The sequence below is a fragment of the Rana temporaria genome, chromosome 1, assembly GCF_905171775.1.
Source record: "Rana temporaria chromosome 1, aRanTem1.1, whole genome shotgun sequence".
Taxonomy (NCBI): Eukaryota; Metazoa; Chordata; class Amphibia; order Anura; family Ranidae; genus Rana; species Rana temporaria.
In genome coordinates, this window is record NC_053489.1 from 592,754,955 (window position 1) to 592,767,459 (window position 12,505).

General features: G+C 46.6%; 1 protein-coding gene across 2 annotated transcripts in view; it reads left to right on the plus strand.

Annotated features, from left to right (window-relative positions):
- The window catches only part of ARAP2 (ArfGAP with RhoGAP domain, ankyrin repeat and PH domain 2), a 481,396-nt gene that overhangs the window by 226,328 nt on the left and 242,563 nt on the right, over window positions 1–12,505 (plus strand). For both annotated transcript variants that reach the window (XM_040335148.1, XM_040335150.1), the window contains exon 14: window positions 11,911–12,085. In XM_040335148.1, the coding sequence (XP_040191082.1) occupies window positions 11,911–12,085 (175 nt within the window). The remainder of the gene's footprint in view (window positions 1–11,910; window positions 12,086–12,505) is intronic.

The following is a 12,505-nucleotide window of genomic DNA, read 5'->3' on the forward strand; positions in this document are numbered from 1 at the left end:
TTCACGGCCAGGCGCGCACTGCGCTCTGCTAGTGACCAGGCAATTGTCCCAGAAGATTGCCGAGAGGGAGGGGCCTTCTAGGGGAGAGATGCGGATTCGCCTAGGCGGCCAGGAGCAGGAAGGAGGAAGTGGGACAGGAAGTTACTCCCTCACCCCCCAAAAAAATGACATACCAAATGTGGCATGTCAGGGGGCGAAGAGTACTGAATGGAACTCCGCTTTAAATCATTTTTAATTGTGGACACACACACATGCACACACTTCCACAATTAAAAATGGTTTAACATATTTTGTTTATCTTAAATGCAATGATGCAATGAGGATAACTTTCTTTCCCATTGCCAACCAATCATTGCTGTACCATAGCACACATTGGGCCTGATTTACTATGCTATGTGCGCTGCGCTGGTTCATGCGTTAATTAGTACTCCGGGTGGAGGCTTAATTGGGCGCATGAACCAGCGTAGCAGCCGGCGCATTGAAACTAATATGTAAAGCCGCGCCGAACTCCCTATAGAAGTCTATGGGAGAAATCAAAAGTGTTCATTTTAAAGGCTAATCTGCAAGTTTTGTCCTAAAAAGTGTTTGGGCACCTCAGTCCTGCCCCAGGGGACATGTATCAATGCTTTTTTTATTTTTTAAAACAGCCGTTTTTTCGGGAGCAGTGAAATTAATAATTCTTAAAGTGAAACAATAAAAGTGAAATATTCCTTTAAATTTCGTACCTAGGGGGGGTGTAATGTCAGCATGTGAAATAGCGCATTTTTCCCGCACTTAGAACTCCCCCTGCACAAAGTGACATTCAGAAGGAAAAAAGTCATTTAAAAATTCACACGCGGCTATAATGAATTGTCGGCTCTGACAATTCTAAAGGGATTCATTCATAAAACAAACAAAAAAATGTGTAGGGGTTCCCCCAAATTAAATTACCAGGCCCTTCAGGTCTGGAATGGATATTAAGGGGAACCCCGCCGTAAAAACCAAAAAAAAAAAAGACGTGCGGTTCCCGGCAAATATCCATTCCAGGCCCTTCAGGTCTGGTGTGGATTTTAAGGGGAACTCCACCCCAAATTGAAAAAAAAAAATGGCGTGGAGTCCCCCTAAAAATCCACACCAGACCCTTATCCGAGCACGTTGACCTGGCCGGCCGCAGAAAAGAGGGGGGGACAGAGTGCGGCCCCCCCTCTCTCCTGAACCGCACCAGGCCACATGCCCTCAACATGGGGAGGATGTCCCCATGTTGATGGGGACAAGGGTCTCATCCCCACAACCCTTGCCCGGTGGTTGTGGGGGTATGCGGGCGGGAGGTTTATCAGAATCTGGAAGACCCCTTTAACAAAGGGGACCCCCAGATCCTGACCCCCCCCCTGTGTGAAATGGTAATGGGGTACATTGTACCTCTACCATTTCACCCCAAAAAAAATGTCAAAGTGTTAAAAATTACAGTAGCCGGTTTTTGACAAATCTTTTAATAAAATCTTCTTTTCTTCTTTCCTTCGGGTTTCTTCCGCTGCTTCTTTCTTCTCGTCCACATCTTGCCCGACATCTTCTTCTATCTTCTCCGTCCGTCCTTCAGCCTTCTGGTCACGCATCTTGCCCGTTGTCTTGTCCTGTCTTCTTCTCCGTCCTTCCGCCAGCCTCCTCGCATCTTGTGTCTTCTCCGGTCTTCTTCTCGGTCCGCCAGCCTTCTCGTCCCCGGACCCAGCATTTGAATTTGAATTGGGCCGCCGTGTTCCCGCTCCTGGGACCCGCCCCCCTCTGACGCCACAAGTAAACTCCTTAGAAGGTCATGTGCGTCAGAGGGGGGCGGGGTCACATGAGTGTGACACGGCGGGAACTTCTTCTCCGGGCGGCGTGATTGAAATTGAATTCCCCCGCTGTGTGACGCTCTGTGACCCCGCCCCCCTCTGACGCACATGACCTTCTAAGGAGTTTACTTGTGGCGTCAGAGGGGGGCGGGTCCCAGGAGCGGGAACACGGCGGCCCAATTCAAATTCAAACGCTGGGTCCGGGGACGAGAAGGCTGGCGGACCGAGAAGAAGACTGGAGAAGACACAAGATGCGAGGAGGCTGGCGGAAGGACGGAGAAGAAGACAGGACAAGACAACGGGCAAGATGCGTGACCAGAAGGCTGAAGGACGGACGGAGAAGATAGAAGAAGATGTCGGGCAAGATGTGGACGAGAAGACCCGAGAAAGAAGCAGCGGAAGAAACCCGAAGGAAAGAAGAAAAGAAGATTTTATTAAAAGATTTGTCAAAAACCGGCTACTGTCATTTTTAACACTTTGACATTTTTTTGGGGGTGAAATGGTAGAGGTACAATGTACCCCATTACCATTTCACATAGGGGGGGGCAGGATCTGGGGGTCCCCTTTGTTAAAGGGGTCTTCCAGATTCTGATAAGCCCCCCGCCCGCATACCCCCACAACCACCGGGCAAGGGTTGTGGGGATGAGACCCTTGTCCCCATCAACATGGGGAGATCCTCCCCATGTTGAGGGCATGTGGCCTGGTGCGGTTCAGGAGAGGGGGGGGCCGCACTCTGTCCCCCCCTCTTTTCTGCGGCCGGCCAGGTCAACGTGCTCGGATAAGGGTCTGGTGTGGATTTTTAGGGGGACTCCACGCCATTTTTTTTTTCAATTTGGGGTGGAGTTCCCCTTAAAATCCACACCAGACCTGAAGGGTCTGGTATGGATATTTGGGGGGACCCCACGCCATTTTTTGGGTTTTTTTTACGGCGGGGTTCCCCTTAATATCCATTCCAGACCTGAAGGGCCTGGTAATTTAATTTGGAGGGACCCCCTTTTTTTTTTTTTTTTTAATGAGCAATGACTCTATTCTTTATAGCCATGAGTACTTTAACCACTTGCCCACCGGGTTAATTCTGGCACTTCTCTCCTTCATGTGAAAATCAAAATTTTTTTGCTAGAAAATTAATCAGAACCCCCAAACATTATATATTTTTTTTTAGCAGACATCCTAGGGAATAAAATGGCAGTCATTGCAATACTTTTTGTCACACCGTATTTGCGCAGCGGTCTTACAAGCGCACTTTTTTTGGATAAAAATCACTTTTTTGAATTAAAAAATAAGACAACAATACATTTTGCCCAATTTTTTTATATATTGTGAAAGATAATGTTACGCCAAGTAAAATGATACCCAACATGTCACGCTTAAAAATTGCGCCCGCTCTTGGCATGGCGTCAAACTTTTACCCTTTAAAAATCGCGATAGGCAACGTTTAAAAAATTCTACAGGTTGCATTTTTTGAGTTGCAGAGTGGGTCTAGGGCTAGAATTATTGCTCTCACTCTAACGATCGCGGCGATACCTCACTTGTGTGGTTTGAATACCGTTTTCATATGCGGGCGCTACTCGCATATGCGTTTGCTTCTGTGCGCGAGCTCGTCGGAACGGGGCGCTTTAAAACATTTTTTTTGGGTTTTCTTATTTATTTTTATTTAGTTTTATAATTTTTTACACTGAAATAAAAAAAAAAAAAAAAATGATCAGTTTTCTTCCTATTACAAGGAATGTAAACATCCCTTGTAATAGGACTAGTGTGTGACAGGTCCTCTTTATGGAGAGAGGCGGGGTCAATAAGGCTGGAAAGCATGGTATTGAAAAAAAAAATAAAAGATCTCATGCTTTCAGCTGCAATCATGTTCGTTCACCACAGTGGTGTAGTGTATAGCACTTTGACCTAGAAGCAAAAGAGTCGTTGGTTCGAATCCCGCCCGTGACAGCATCTGCATGGAGTTTGCATGTTCTCCCTGTGCCTGCGTGGGTTTCCTCCCACAATATAAAAACACGCTGTAAATCGGTTCCCGTCTAAATAAGCCCTAATATGCAGTAGTATATTTAGGTTTGGTTCTGCCCTAGGCCTGACTACATATCTGCACCTCCTAATAGAAAAATGACCCACCCCTTCCTGTCAAGGTCACACCCTGTTTTTGTATAACCCCGCCCAGTAATTTTCAGGGGACCCACACACTAGTTCTGGGGGGGCACTGGATTCCCTTAACCACTTCCATACCAGGCACTTACGCACCTTCCCGCCCAAGCCAATTTTCAGCTTTCAACACTGTCGCACTTTGAATGGCAATTGCGCGGTCATACAACACTGTACCCAAACAAAATTGGCGTCCTTTTTTCCCCACAAATAGAGCTTTCTTTTGTTGTTATTTGATCACCTCTGCGGTTTTTTTTTTTTGCGCAACAACTAAAAAAAGACTGCAAATTTTGAAACAAAAAAACATTTTTATTTTTTTTTGGTTAATTTTTTTGTAAATAAGTTTTTCTCTTTCAATTACGGGCACTGATATGGCGGCACTGATGGGCACCGATGAGATGGCACTGATGGACATCGATGAGGTAGTACTGACGGGCACAGATGAGGTGGCATTGATTGGCGGCGCTGCTATGCGGCACTGATGGGCACTCATAGGCGGCACTGATGGGCACTCATGGGCGGCACAGATGGGCGGCACTTATGGGTGGCACTGATGGATACTTATGGGTGGCACAGGTGGGCACTGATAGGTGGGCACTGTGCATGGATGGGCACTGTGGGGTGGCACTGATGGACACTGTGGGGTGGCACTGATTTTCCCAGTCAGTGCCCATTTGTGGGCACTGATTGGCATCTTTTTTCTTATTTTTTATTGCTTTTTGTTTTTTTGTTCTATATTTTTTTTGTTTTTGCACACCCTGGTGGTCCAGGGTGGGCATCCCTGGTGGTCCAGTGTGGTGATCCGAGGGGGGGCTGCGCTGATAAACAATCAGCACGAACGCCCCCTGTCAGGAGAGCCGCCGATCGGCTCTCCTATACTCGCGTCTGTCAGACGCGAGTGAGGAAGAGCCATCGATGGCTCTTCCTGTTTACATCGTGATCAGCCGTGATTGGACACGGCTGATCACGTGGTAAAGAGTCTCCGTCTCCGTGAGAGACTCTTTACCGAGATCGGAGATGCAGGGTGTCAGACTGACACCCCGCATCACCGATCGCCGCGCTGCGTGCCCCCACAGGCGCGTGCGGCATGAAATCCTGCAGGACGTCCTGTCAGGATTGTGTAACCACTTCCCGGACGTAAATCGGCCATAGGCTGGGCGGGAAGTGGTTAATTTGCATAGTTTTTCTCTCACTTCCTGTTTGGCTATGGGGCAGGAAGTGAAGGCAAATCTCCCCAATTGGACACAGATAATACAAAATAAACTGACAGGGCCTATAACCCTCCCTCACTCTATCCAAAATTAAAGAAAATAAAACTTGTTGATTATAGTTCTTGTCAGGGGCGGACTGACCATTGAGTCACTCGGGCACTGGCCGAGGGCCCCATGCCACTAGGGGGCCCCATCCGGGTTGCCAGGCTCAGTAAAACCAGGGACAGTATGTAAAAATCTGTGTTTTTTTTAGATCTGTCTCTGATATGTCCGAAAATGACATGCTTTTAATGTGAATATCCCAAGATTTTAGCTGCCCGCCTCTGCACTACCTCCTGGCGTGGTGGTCATCTGTAAGCCAGAGGGGCCCCATAATCTTCTATTGCCCAGGGGCCCCATGAGTTGTCAGTCCGCCCCTGGTTCTAGTTTAAGCACAAATTTCATAGAGTTTTATTGAGAGCCCTAAGAAAATATAACCATGCCAATAGGCCAGGATAGAGCGTTGCTAATATGTAGGAATGTGTGTGTTAGAGCACCCCACCCAATGTTAACTAAAAAATTATTAATTTGCAAATAAGTATTATCTGCTCATTTTTTTGGGGATGTCTGCACCCCTGATAGTGACAACATTTGTGAGGTGTCTTCACCCTTTCTAATTCATTCACTTCCTGTCACATAGCCAAACAGGAAGTGAGGGTAAAACCTTACTAATATCTTTTCTTGGGGACACAGAGATCAATCTAAATAGTTTCCCATTATGTAAATTGCACTCTAGCATTTTGCTGTGTACACCCCAAATTATTAGGGATCTTGGACTTTGGGGTCCATTGACTAAAGGCAAATCCACTTTGCACTACAAGTGCAAAGCAAGGAAGAAAGAAAACAAAACAACTTTGCTTCTACAGGATTGGATGTTAAAACCATCAGTGCTTCCTCTCTGATTTTCAGCAACTATGCTTGTACTGCAGAGTGGCTTTGCCTTTACTAAACCCCAAACTAAATAATCATTTGGGGCAGGGATCCTCAAACTACGGCCCTCCAGCTGTTTTAGAACTACACATCCCATGAGGCCTTGTAATGCACTGACATTCACAGACATGACTAGGCATGATGGGACTTGTAGTTCCTGAACAACTGGAGGGCCGTAGTTTGAAGACCCATGATTTGGGGTGTACACAGCAGTGCTGGAGTGCAATTTGCTTAATGGGGACACTAGTTAGATTGACCTGTGTCCCCAAGAAATGACACTGGTAGGGTTTTAACCTCACTTCCTGTTCAGCTGTGTGACAGGAAGTGAAGCCAATTTTAAGAAAAGGGACACAAAGCTCAACACAAAAATAAAAAAACACAAAGCAGGGGTTCTAACACTCACTTGGCTTCCCTCAAACACCCACAATTTGAATAGGATTGCCTTGCGCTAGATTTAAGCACAGTGCTGTAAATCAGCACGTCAAGCCTGTCCACCAATAGCAAACCCCCCCCACAGGCCATGTTTGCAGGTTTTCCTTCATCTTGCACATGTGCTTTAAAATACAGTCTGGACAGCAATTCTTGATAAGAGAAATCCCCAAAACATGTCCTGTTGGGGGTACTTGAGGGCTGAGGACCACTGCAGAATAAATAAAATACTTACCAGTTTTTGTCTTTAAAGTCATGGAGAATAAACATGGCAAACATTTCATGATTACACACCAGGAAAGAAGCTTAGACAAAAATCACACATAATTTGTTAGGCCCAAACCTAGTTCAGCTGCAGCTGTCAACATATGTAGCATGAAAAAGTAACAAAAGACAAACTTAACAATTTTAAAGTAATTTTTATTGGTCAACAAAACAAGGAAAGCAAAAAAAGACAAACAAACAAAAATACATTTCAAAATTCTAAATAACCATAGCTTCACACATTTTTCATAAAATAAGGCCACATAGACAAATACATCAAAGTGAACATCATTTAAAAATAAACCAAAACCATTGGCAAAATAAAACAAAACCCATGCAACAAACCACATTTGTGTTTAGCAACAGCATTTCTGCCAGCCTGCCCCTTCTGAGGGCAGCTGAGGACTGATCGATCCAAGCTTTTTATAACAGTGCTAGTAATGAAGCAATTGAAATCACATGAACAAATTGCAGTCTCTAGTTTGGGTGAGCTTGTAATTGGGCACACCTGCAATTAACCCAAACCACGCTCTATGAGCATCCAATGAGTGTTTTTCACCTTTTAAAAAGAAAGGATATTTTTTTTCTAAGTGTTTGAGCATGCTCAGTTCATCACACATGTAGGAACCAAGCTGCAATGGAATGAGAGCTTTTTTTTTTTTGTTTCCCCTGATCTGATGCTTTCCAGCCTGAAGGGGAGGTGTTAAAGACAGAAGTAAACACGCACATTTAATAATCTATTTGTGTGAAAAAAAAGGTTGCCAATTTTGTTTGGGAGCCACGTCGCACGACTGCGCAATTGTCAGTTAAAGCGACGCCGCGCCGAATCACAAAAACTTGCCCGGTCATTGACCAGAAATATGGTCCGGGCTCAAGTGGTTAAAAATTAACAAAACACAAAAGTGAGCCCAATTTTTGGGGATAATGTGAAAGATGATGTTACACTGAGTAAATAGATACCTTACATGTCACGCTTTACTATTGGAAACACTCCTGCAATGGGGCCAAAATGAATTCCGTGAATATCCCCATAGGCGACCTTTTTCTTTTTTTTCCAGGTTACCAGTTTATAGTTACAAAGAAGGTCTAGTGGTAAAAGTATTGCTCTCGCTCTAACGCACGCGTCAATACCTCACATGTCTGGTTTGAACGATGTTTATATATGTGGGCGGGACTTGCGTAAGTCCCGCCCACATATGTAAAAATTATTTTTACTTTTTGCTATAATAAATATCCCCAAAAATATATATTCAAAAAACTAAAAAACCCCTCAGTTTAGGCCGATACGTATTCTACATCTTTTTGGTTCCAAAAAATCGCAAATAGCGTTTAGTGTTTGGTTTTTGCAAAAGTTATAGCGTCTACAAATTTTTTTTTTGTTGTTGTTTTAACTAGTTATTGGGGCGATCAGCGATTTTTATCGGTACTGCGACATTATGGCGGACACATCGAACACTTTTTTGGAACCATTGGCATTTTTCTAGCGATCAGTGCTGTAAAAAATGCATTGCTTACTCAAAAAATGCCACTGGCAGGGAAGGGGTTAACACTAGGTGCGAGGGAGGGGTTAAATATGTTCCCTGGGTGTGTTCTAACTGTAGGGGGGGGACTGACATGTGTAAATGACAGATCGCTGTTCATGAAGGGGAACTCCAGACCCCCCCAAAAAAAAATAAGGTGGGTTCCCTCCAGGTGCATACCAGGCTCTTAGGCTTGGTCTGGAACATAAGGGGTTAAACCCGCGCAAAAAAAAATAGCGTGGGGTCCCCCCCAAGATCCAAACCAAGCCCTTATCCCAGGCACGCAGTCTGGTCAGACAGGAATGGGGGTGGGGACGAGCGAGCGCCCCCCTCCCTCCTGAGCCATACCAGACCACATGCCCTCAACATGGGGGAGTGTGTGCTGTGGGGGAGGGGGGCACTGCCCCCCCACCCCAAAGCACTCTTGCCCCCATGTCGATAGGGACAAGAGCCTCTTCCCGACAACCCTGGCCGTTGGTTGTCGGGGTATGCGGGCGGAGAGCTTATCAGAATCTGAGAGACCCCTTTAATAAAGGGGTCCCCAGATTCCGGCCCCCCACCCTATGTGAATGAGTATGGGGTACATCGTACCTCTACCCATTCACATGGGGGAAATGTAAAGTAAAAAAAACACACCACACAGAATAAAATATTTTATTAATCTGCTCCGGAGCCCCCCCTTTCTTCTTTAGCTCTCTTAGAAGGGGGGGTTTCTTCTCTCCCGATCTTCCGCCAGGACCCTGGGCTTCGGTGATTTCTGCCGGGGGAGGGCGCCATCCCTCGGGCCTCTCCGGAGCCTTCCGCCGGATGCCCCCACCCCATTTAAGCTCTTTTTCATTAGGGAGGGGCATCCGGACTTCGGGGTCTTCTGCCGGGGGATGGCGCCTATCCCCCGGTCTTTCCGGTGCCTTCCGCCAGGGTTCCGGTCTTCCTGGTCTTCTGCCGGGGGTGCGCCAACTCCCCGGTCTTTTCTCTTCTGTCTTCTCTGCTCCCTCTTCTGCCTGGCTCCCCCGCGGAGCCAGGGCTTTCTTCCGTCTTCTTTCTTCTCTCTTCCTTCTTCTGCCTGTCTCCTCCGGGAGCACAGGGCTTGTCTCCGCTGTCTTCTTCCTTCTCTTCCATTGGATGTTGACACGACGAGGTTCCGCGCTGACATGCCGTGTCAGCGGCGGGCATGGACTTATATAGGGTAATGCCACCATGTGACCTCAACCCATGTGACATCACATTCCCATCATGCCCAGGGAATCCGACGGAAGGCTCCGGAGAGGACCGAGGGATGGCGCCCTCCCCCGGCAGAAATCACCGAAGCCCAGGGTCCCGGCGGAAGATCGGGAGAGAAGAAACCCCCCCTTCTAAGAGAGCTAAAGAAGAAAGGGGGGGCTCCGGAGCAGATTAATAAAATATTTTATTCTGTGTGGTGTGTTTTTTTTTACTTTACATTTCCCCCATGTGAATGGGTAGAGGTACGATGTACCCCATACTCATTCACATAGGGTGGGGGGCCGGCATCTGGGGGCCCCCTTATTAAAGGGAGCTCGCAGATTCCGATTAGCCCCGCCCGCATACCCCGACAACCAATGGCAAGGGTTGTCGGGAAGAGGCTCTTGTCCCTATCGACATGGGGGCAAGAGTGCTGTGGGGTGGGGGGGCAGTGCCCCCCTCCCCCACAGCACACACTCCCCCATGTTGAGGGCATGCGGTCTGGTACGGCTCAGGAGGGGGGGGCGCTCGCTCGTCCCCTCCCCCATTCCTGTCCGGGCCAGACTGCATGCTTGGGATGAGGGCTTGGTTTGGATCTGGGGGGGACCCCCGCGCCGAATCGGCGCGGGTTTAACCCCTCACGTTCCGGACCAAGCCTAAGAGCCTAATGTAGCCCTGAAGGGGGACCCGCGCCGATTTCAAGTTTGAAATTTGGCGCCAAGTTCCCCTTCAGGGCTGAAAACAGCTCGGAGATTCCCGTGCGCCGCGTCACGCAGCGCAATCACGGGTACGCCGCTTGGTATTTACCAAGATTTTCACGGCGTACTGACAAGGCGCACGGGAATCCCTGACTTTTCTCTCTGCGCATGCCCAGTATGCAAATGAACCTCCCGAGGTTCAGGCGCACTGTGCAAGCGTACGGGGATCTGTTTTCAAAAAACACTTTCCCTTTCAATTCGGCCCGCCAAACACTTTAAAACACATGTCACTTCACTTCCCCTGCATCCCCCCACCTCCCCCCTAATAAACTCCCGCCCAAACCCCCGCAATTTACAGTTTAATGTGCCGTGCGCCAGGTCTGTACTGGTGCACAATGCACCCTCTCCTGGGCGCACGGAGCACATTAGTAACTAGGGAAATACACTGCACTAGCAGCGTATTTCTTTAGTAAATGGCCAAACGGCTGCTACTCCTGCTTTTACTCCATGAGTCATGGAGTAAAGGCTTGGTAAATCAGCCCCATTGTCTTTAACCCACAGAAATCTGTCTTTCCCATGGTTCTGTTTGCCCCATGGTAAAATTTCTCAGTCCCTCCTGTTGGCACCCCTGCAGTGCTTCCATTTTTGGTTAATTATCTTCAAATGTTTGGACACATGTAAAAAGATGTAGAGACTCTAATGCAGGGGTGCCCAACCTTTTGAAGAACGAGGGCCACTTAAGCGACTTAATAACCGGTCGGGGGCCACAGCGGGTGGATGACGGCCCACTCTACCTTTTTTTTGGGCGGATTGGAGGTAGGCATTTGTAAACTGAGACAAGTCCATTTACATCTGCCACTCCTTAGAGGTGATTGGTCCGATTGAGTCAGACTGACTGTGTGAAAGGGGCCTAAGGCTGTTTCACACTGATGCATGGTTGTTTACCTGCACTACGAGTGCAGCACAGTTCACCTGTGGCTTTCCTGCAGGTTAGCTGCACTTTGCCAAAGACTTCTATTATATCCTGTAGGTGTAGTGCACTTTCAGAAAGCACACCAAGCTCACAGGTAATAGAAGTCTATGGCTCAGTGCAGGTAATCAGTTTAAAAGCAGGCCAGTAACAACTGCAGAACTGACATGCCCATATATACTATATATTTTAGTAATAAACTTACCTTTAATAACAGTATTCTATTCTATTGTATTCCATACCAGAGCAGGAGGTCGCGGGCCACATCAGAGGGCTTTGCAGGCCACATCAGAGGGCTGCGTGGGCCACATATGGCCCCCGGGCCACTGGTTGGGCAACCCTGCTCTAATGTATCTTATACCATTGGGACACAATAGGTGACTATAATGAAAACATACCTCATACCTAGTAGTCAGCCTAGAAAAAGAACTGGCAAGTCAATTAACACTATTTTGAGAACAGAGTCAGGTAAGAATTTGCAATAAAGTTTGCCAAAATCCTGGCAACATGTATAGTTTATTTAATAGGCGTTGTTCATTTGTCTCAACACAACTACAATTTGACTTTAGGGCTTTGGACTGAGTGCAAGCTATACTAATAAATATTTAATCTTAGCTATCCACCTGTGCCCTTTAATTTGGGTACAGAGGATCTATTATTTTCCTTATCTTTTTTTTTCTCTGTTTCAAAACTTAGGCTTTATGTACCGCAGTGACCAAAGTTGATGTACTGGAAACGATGATCTTAGTTTTTAGTGGAGCTGATGTCATGTGCACCACTGGAGATGCAGACTTCAGCACTCCATACCTTCTAGCAAAGATGGCTGGACAGCGTTTGCAAATGGAATTTTTACATCATAACAGATTCTCAGGTAGACACATCCTTCAACAAATCTTACCTAAAAGCTGTGTATATTACTGTTCCTGGTCTATTTTGTTAATCCTAAAGAGTTTTTAGTGGTATCGAAATAGGCATAGAATAACATCAATGCTGACAAAGACACACACCTATGTTATATACATTCAGTCAAAGAAATAGATAAGACAAGGTTTCTGCAATATAGCATACAAGAAAGGAATAAAAGCAAACAAAGGAAGGAGCTCCAGCCTAATGCATTACTGTATAACTTATTTAATAAATATTAAAATACAATTCCCTAGCTAGCTAGGAGGAAGAGGGTGTGTCCCTAGAAACACATTAGCTGCACCCTACCCAATAGCACCTGTGACATTTCTCCTTTTGGGAGTATATAGTATGTATTTTATTATTTATTAAAGAAGTTATACAGTAA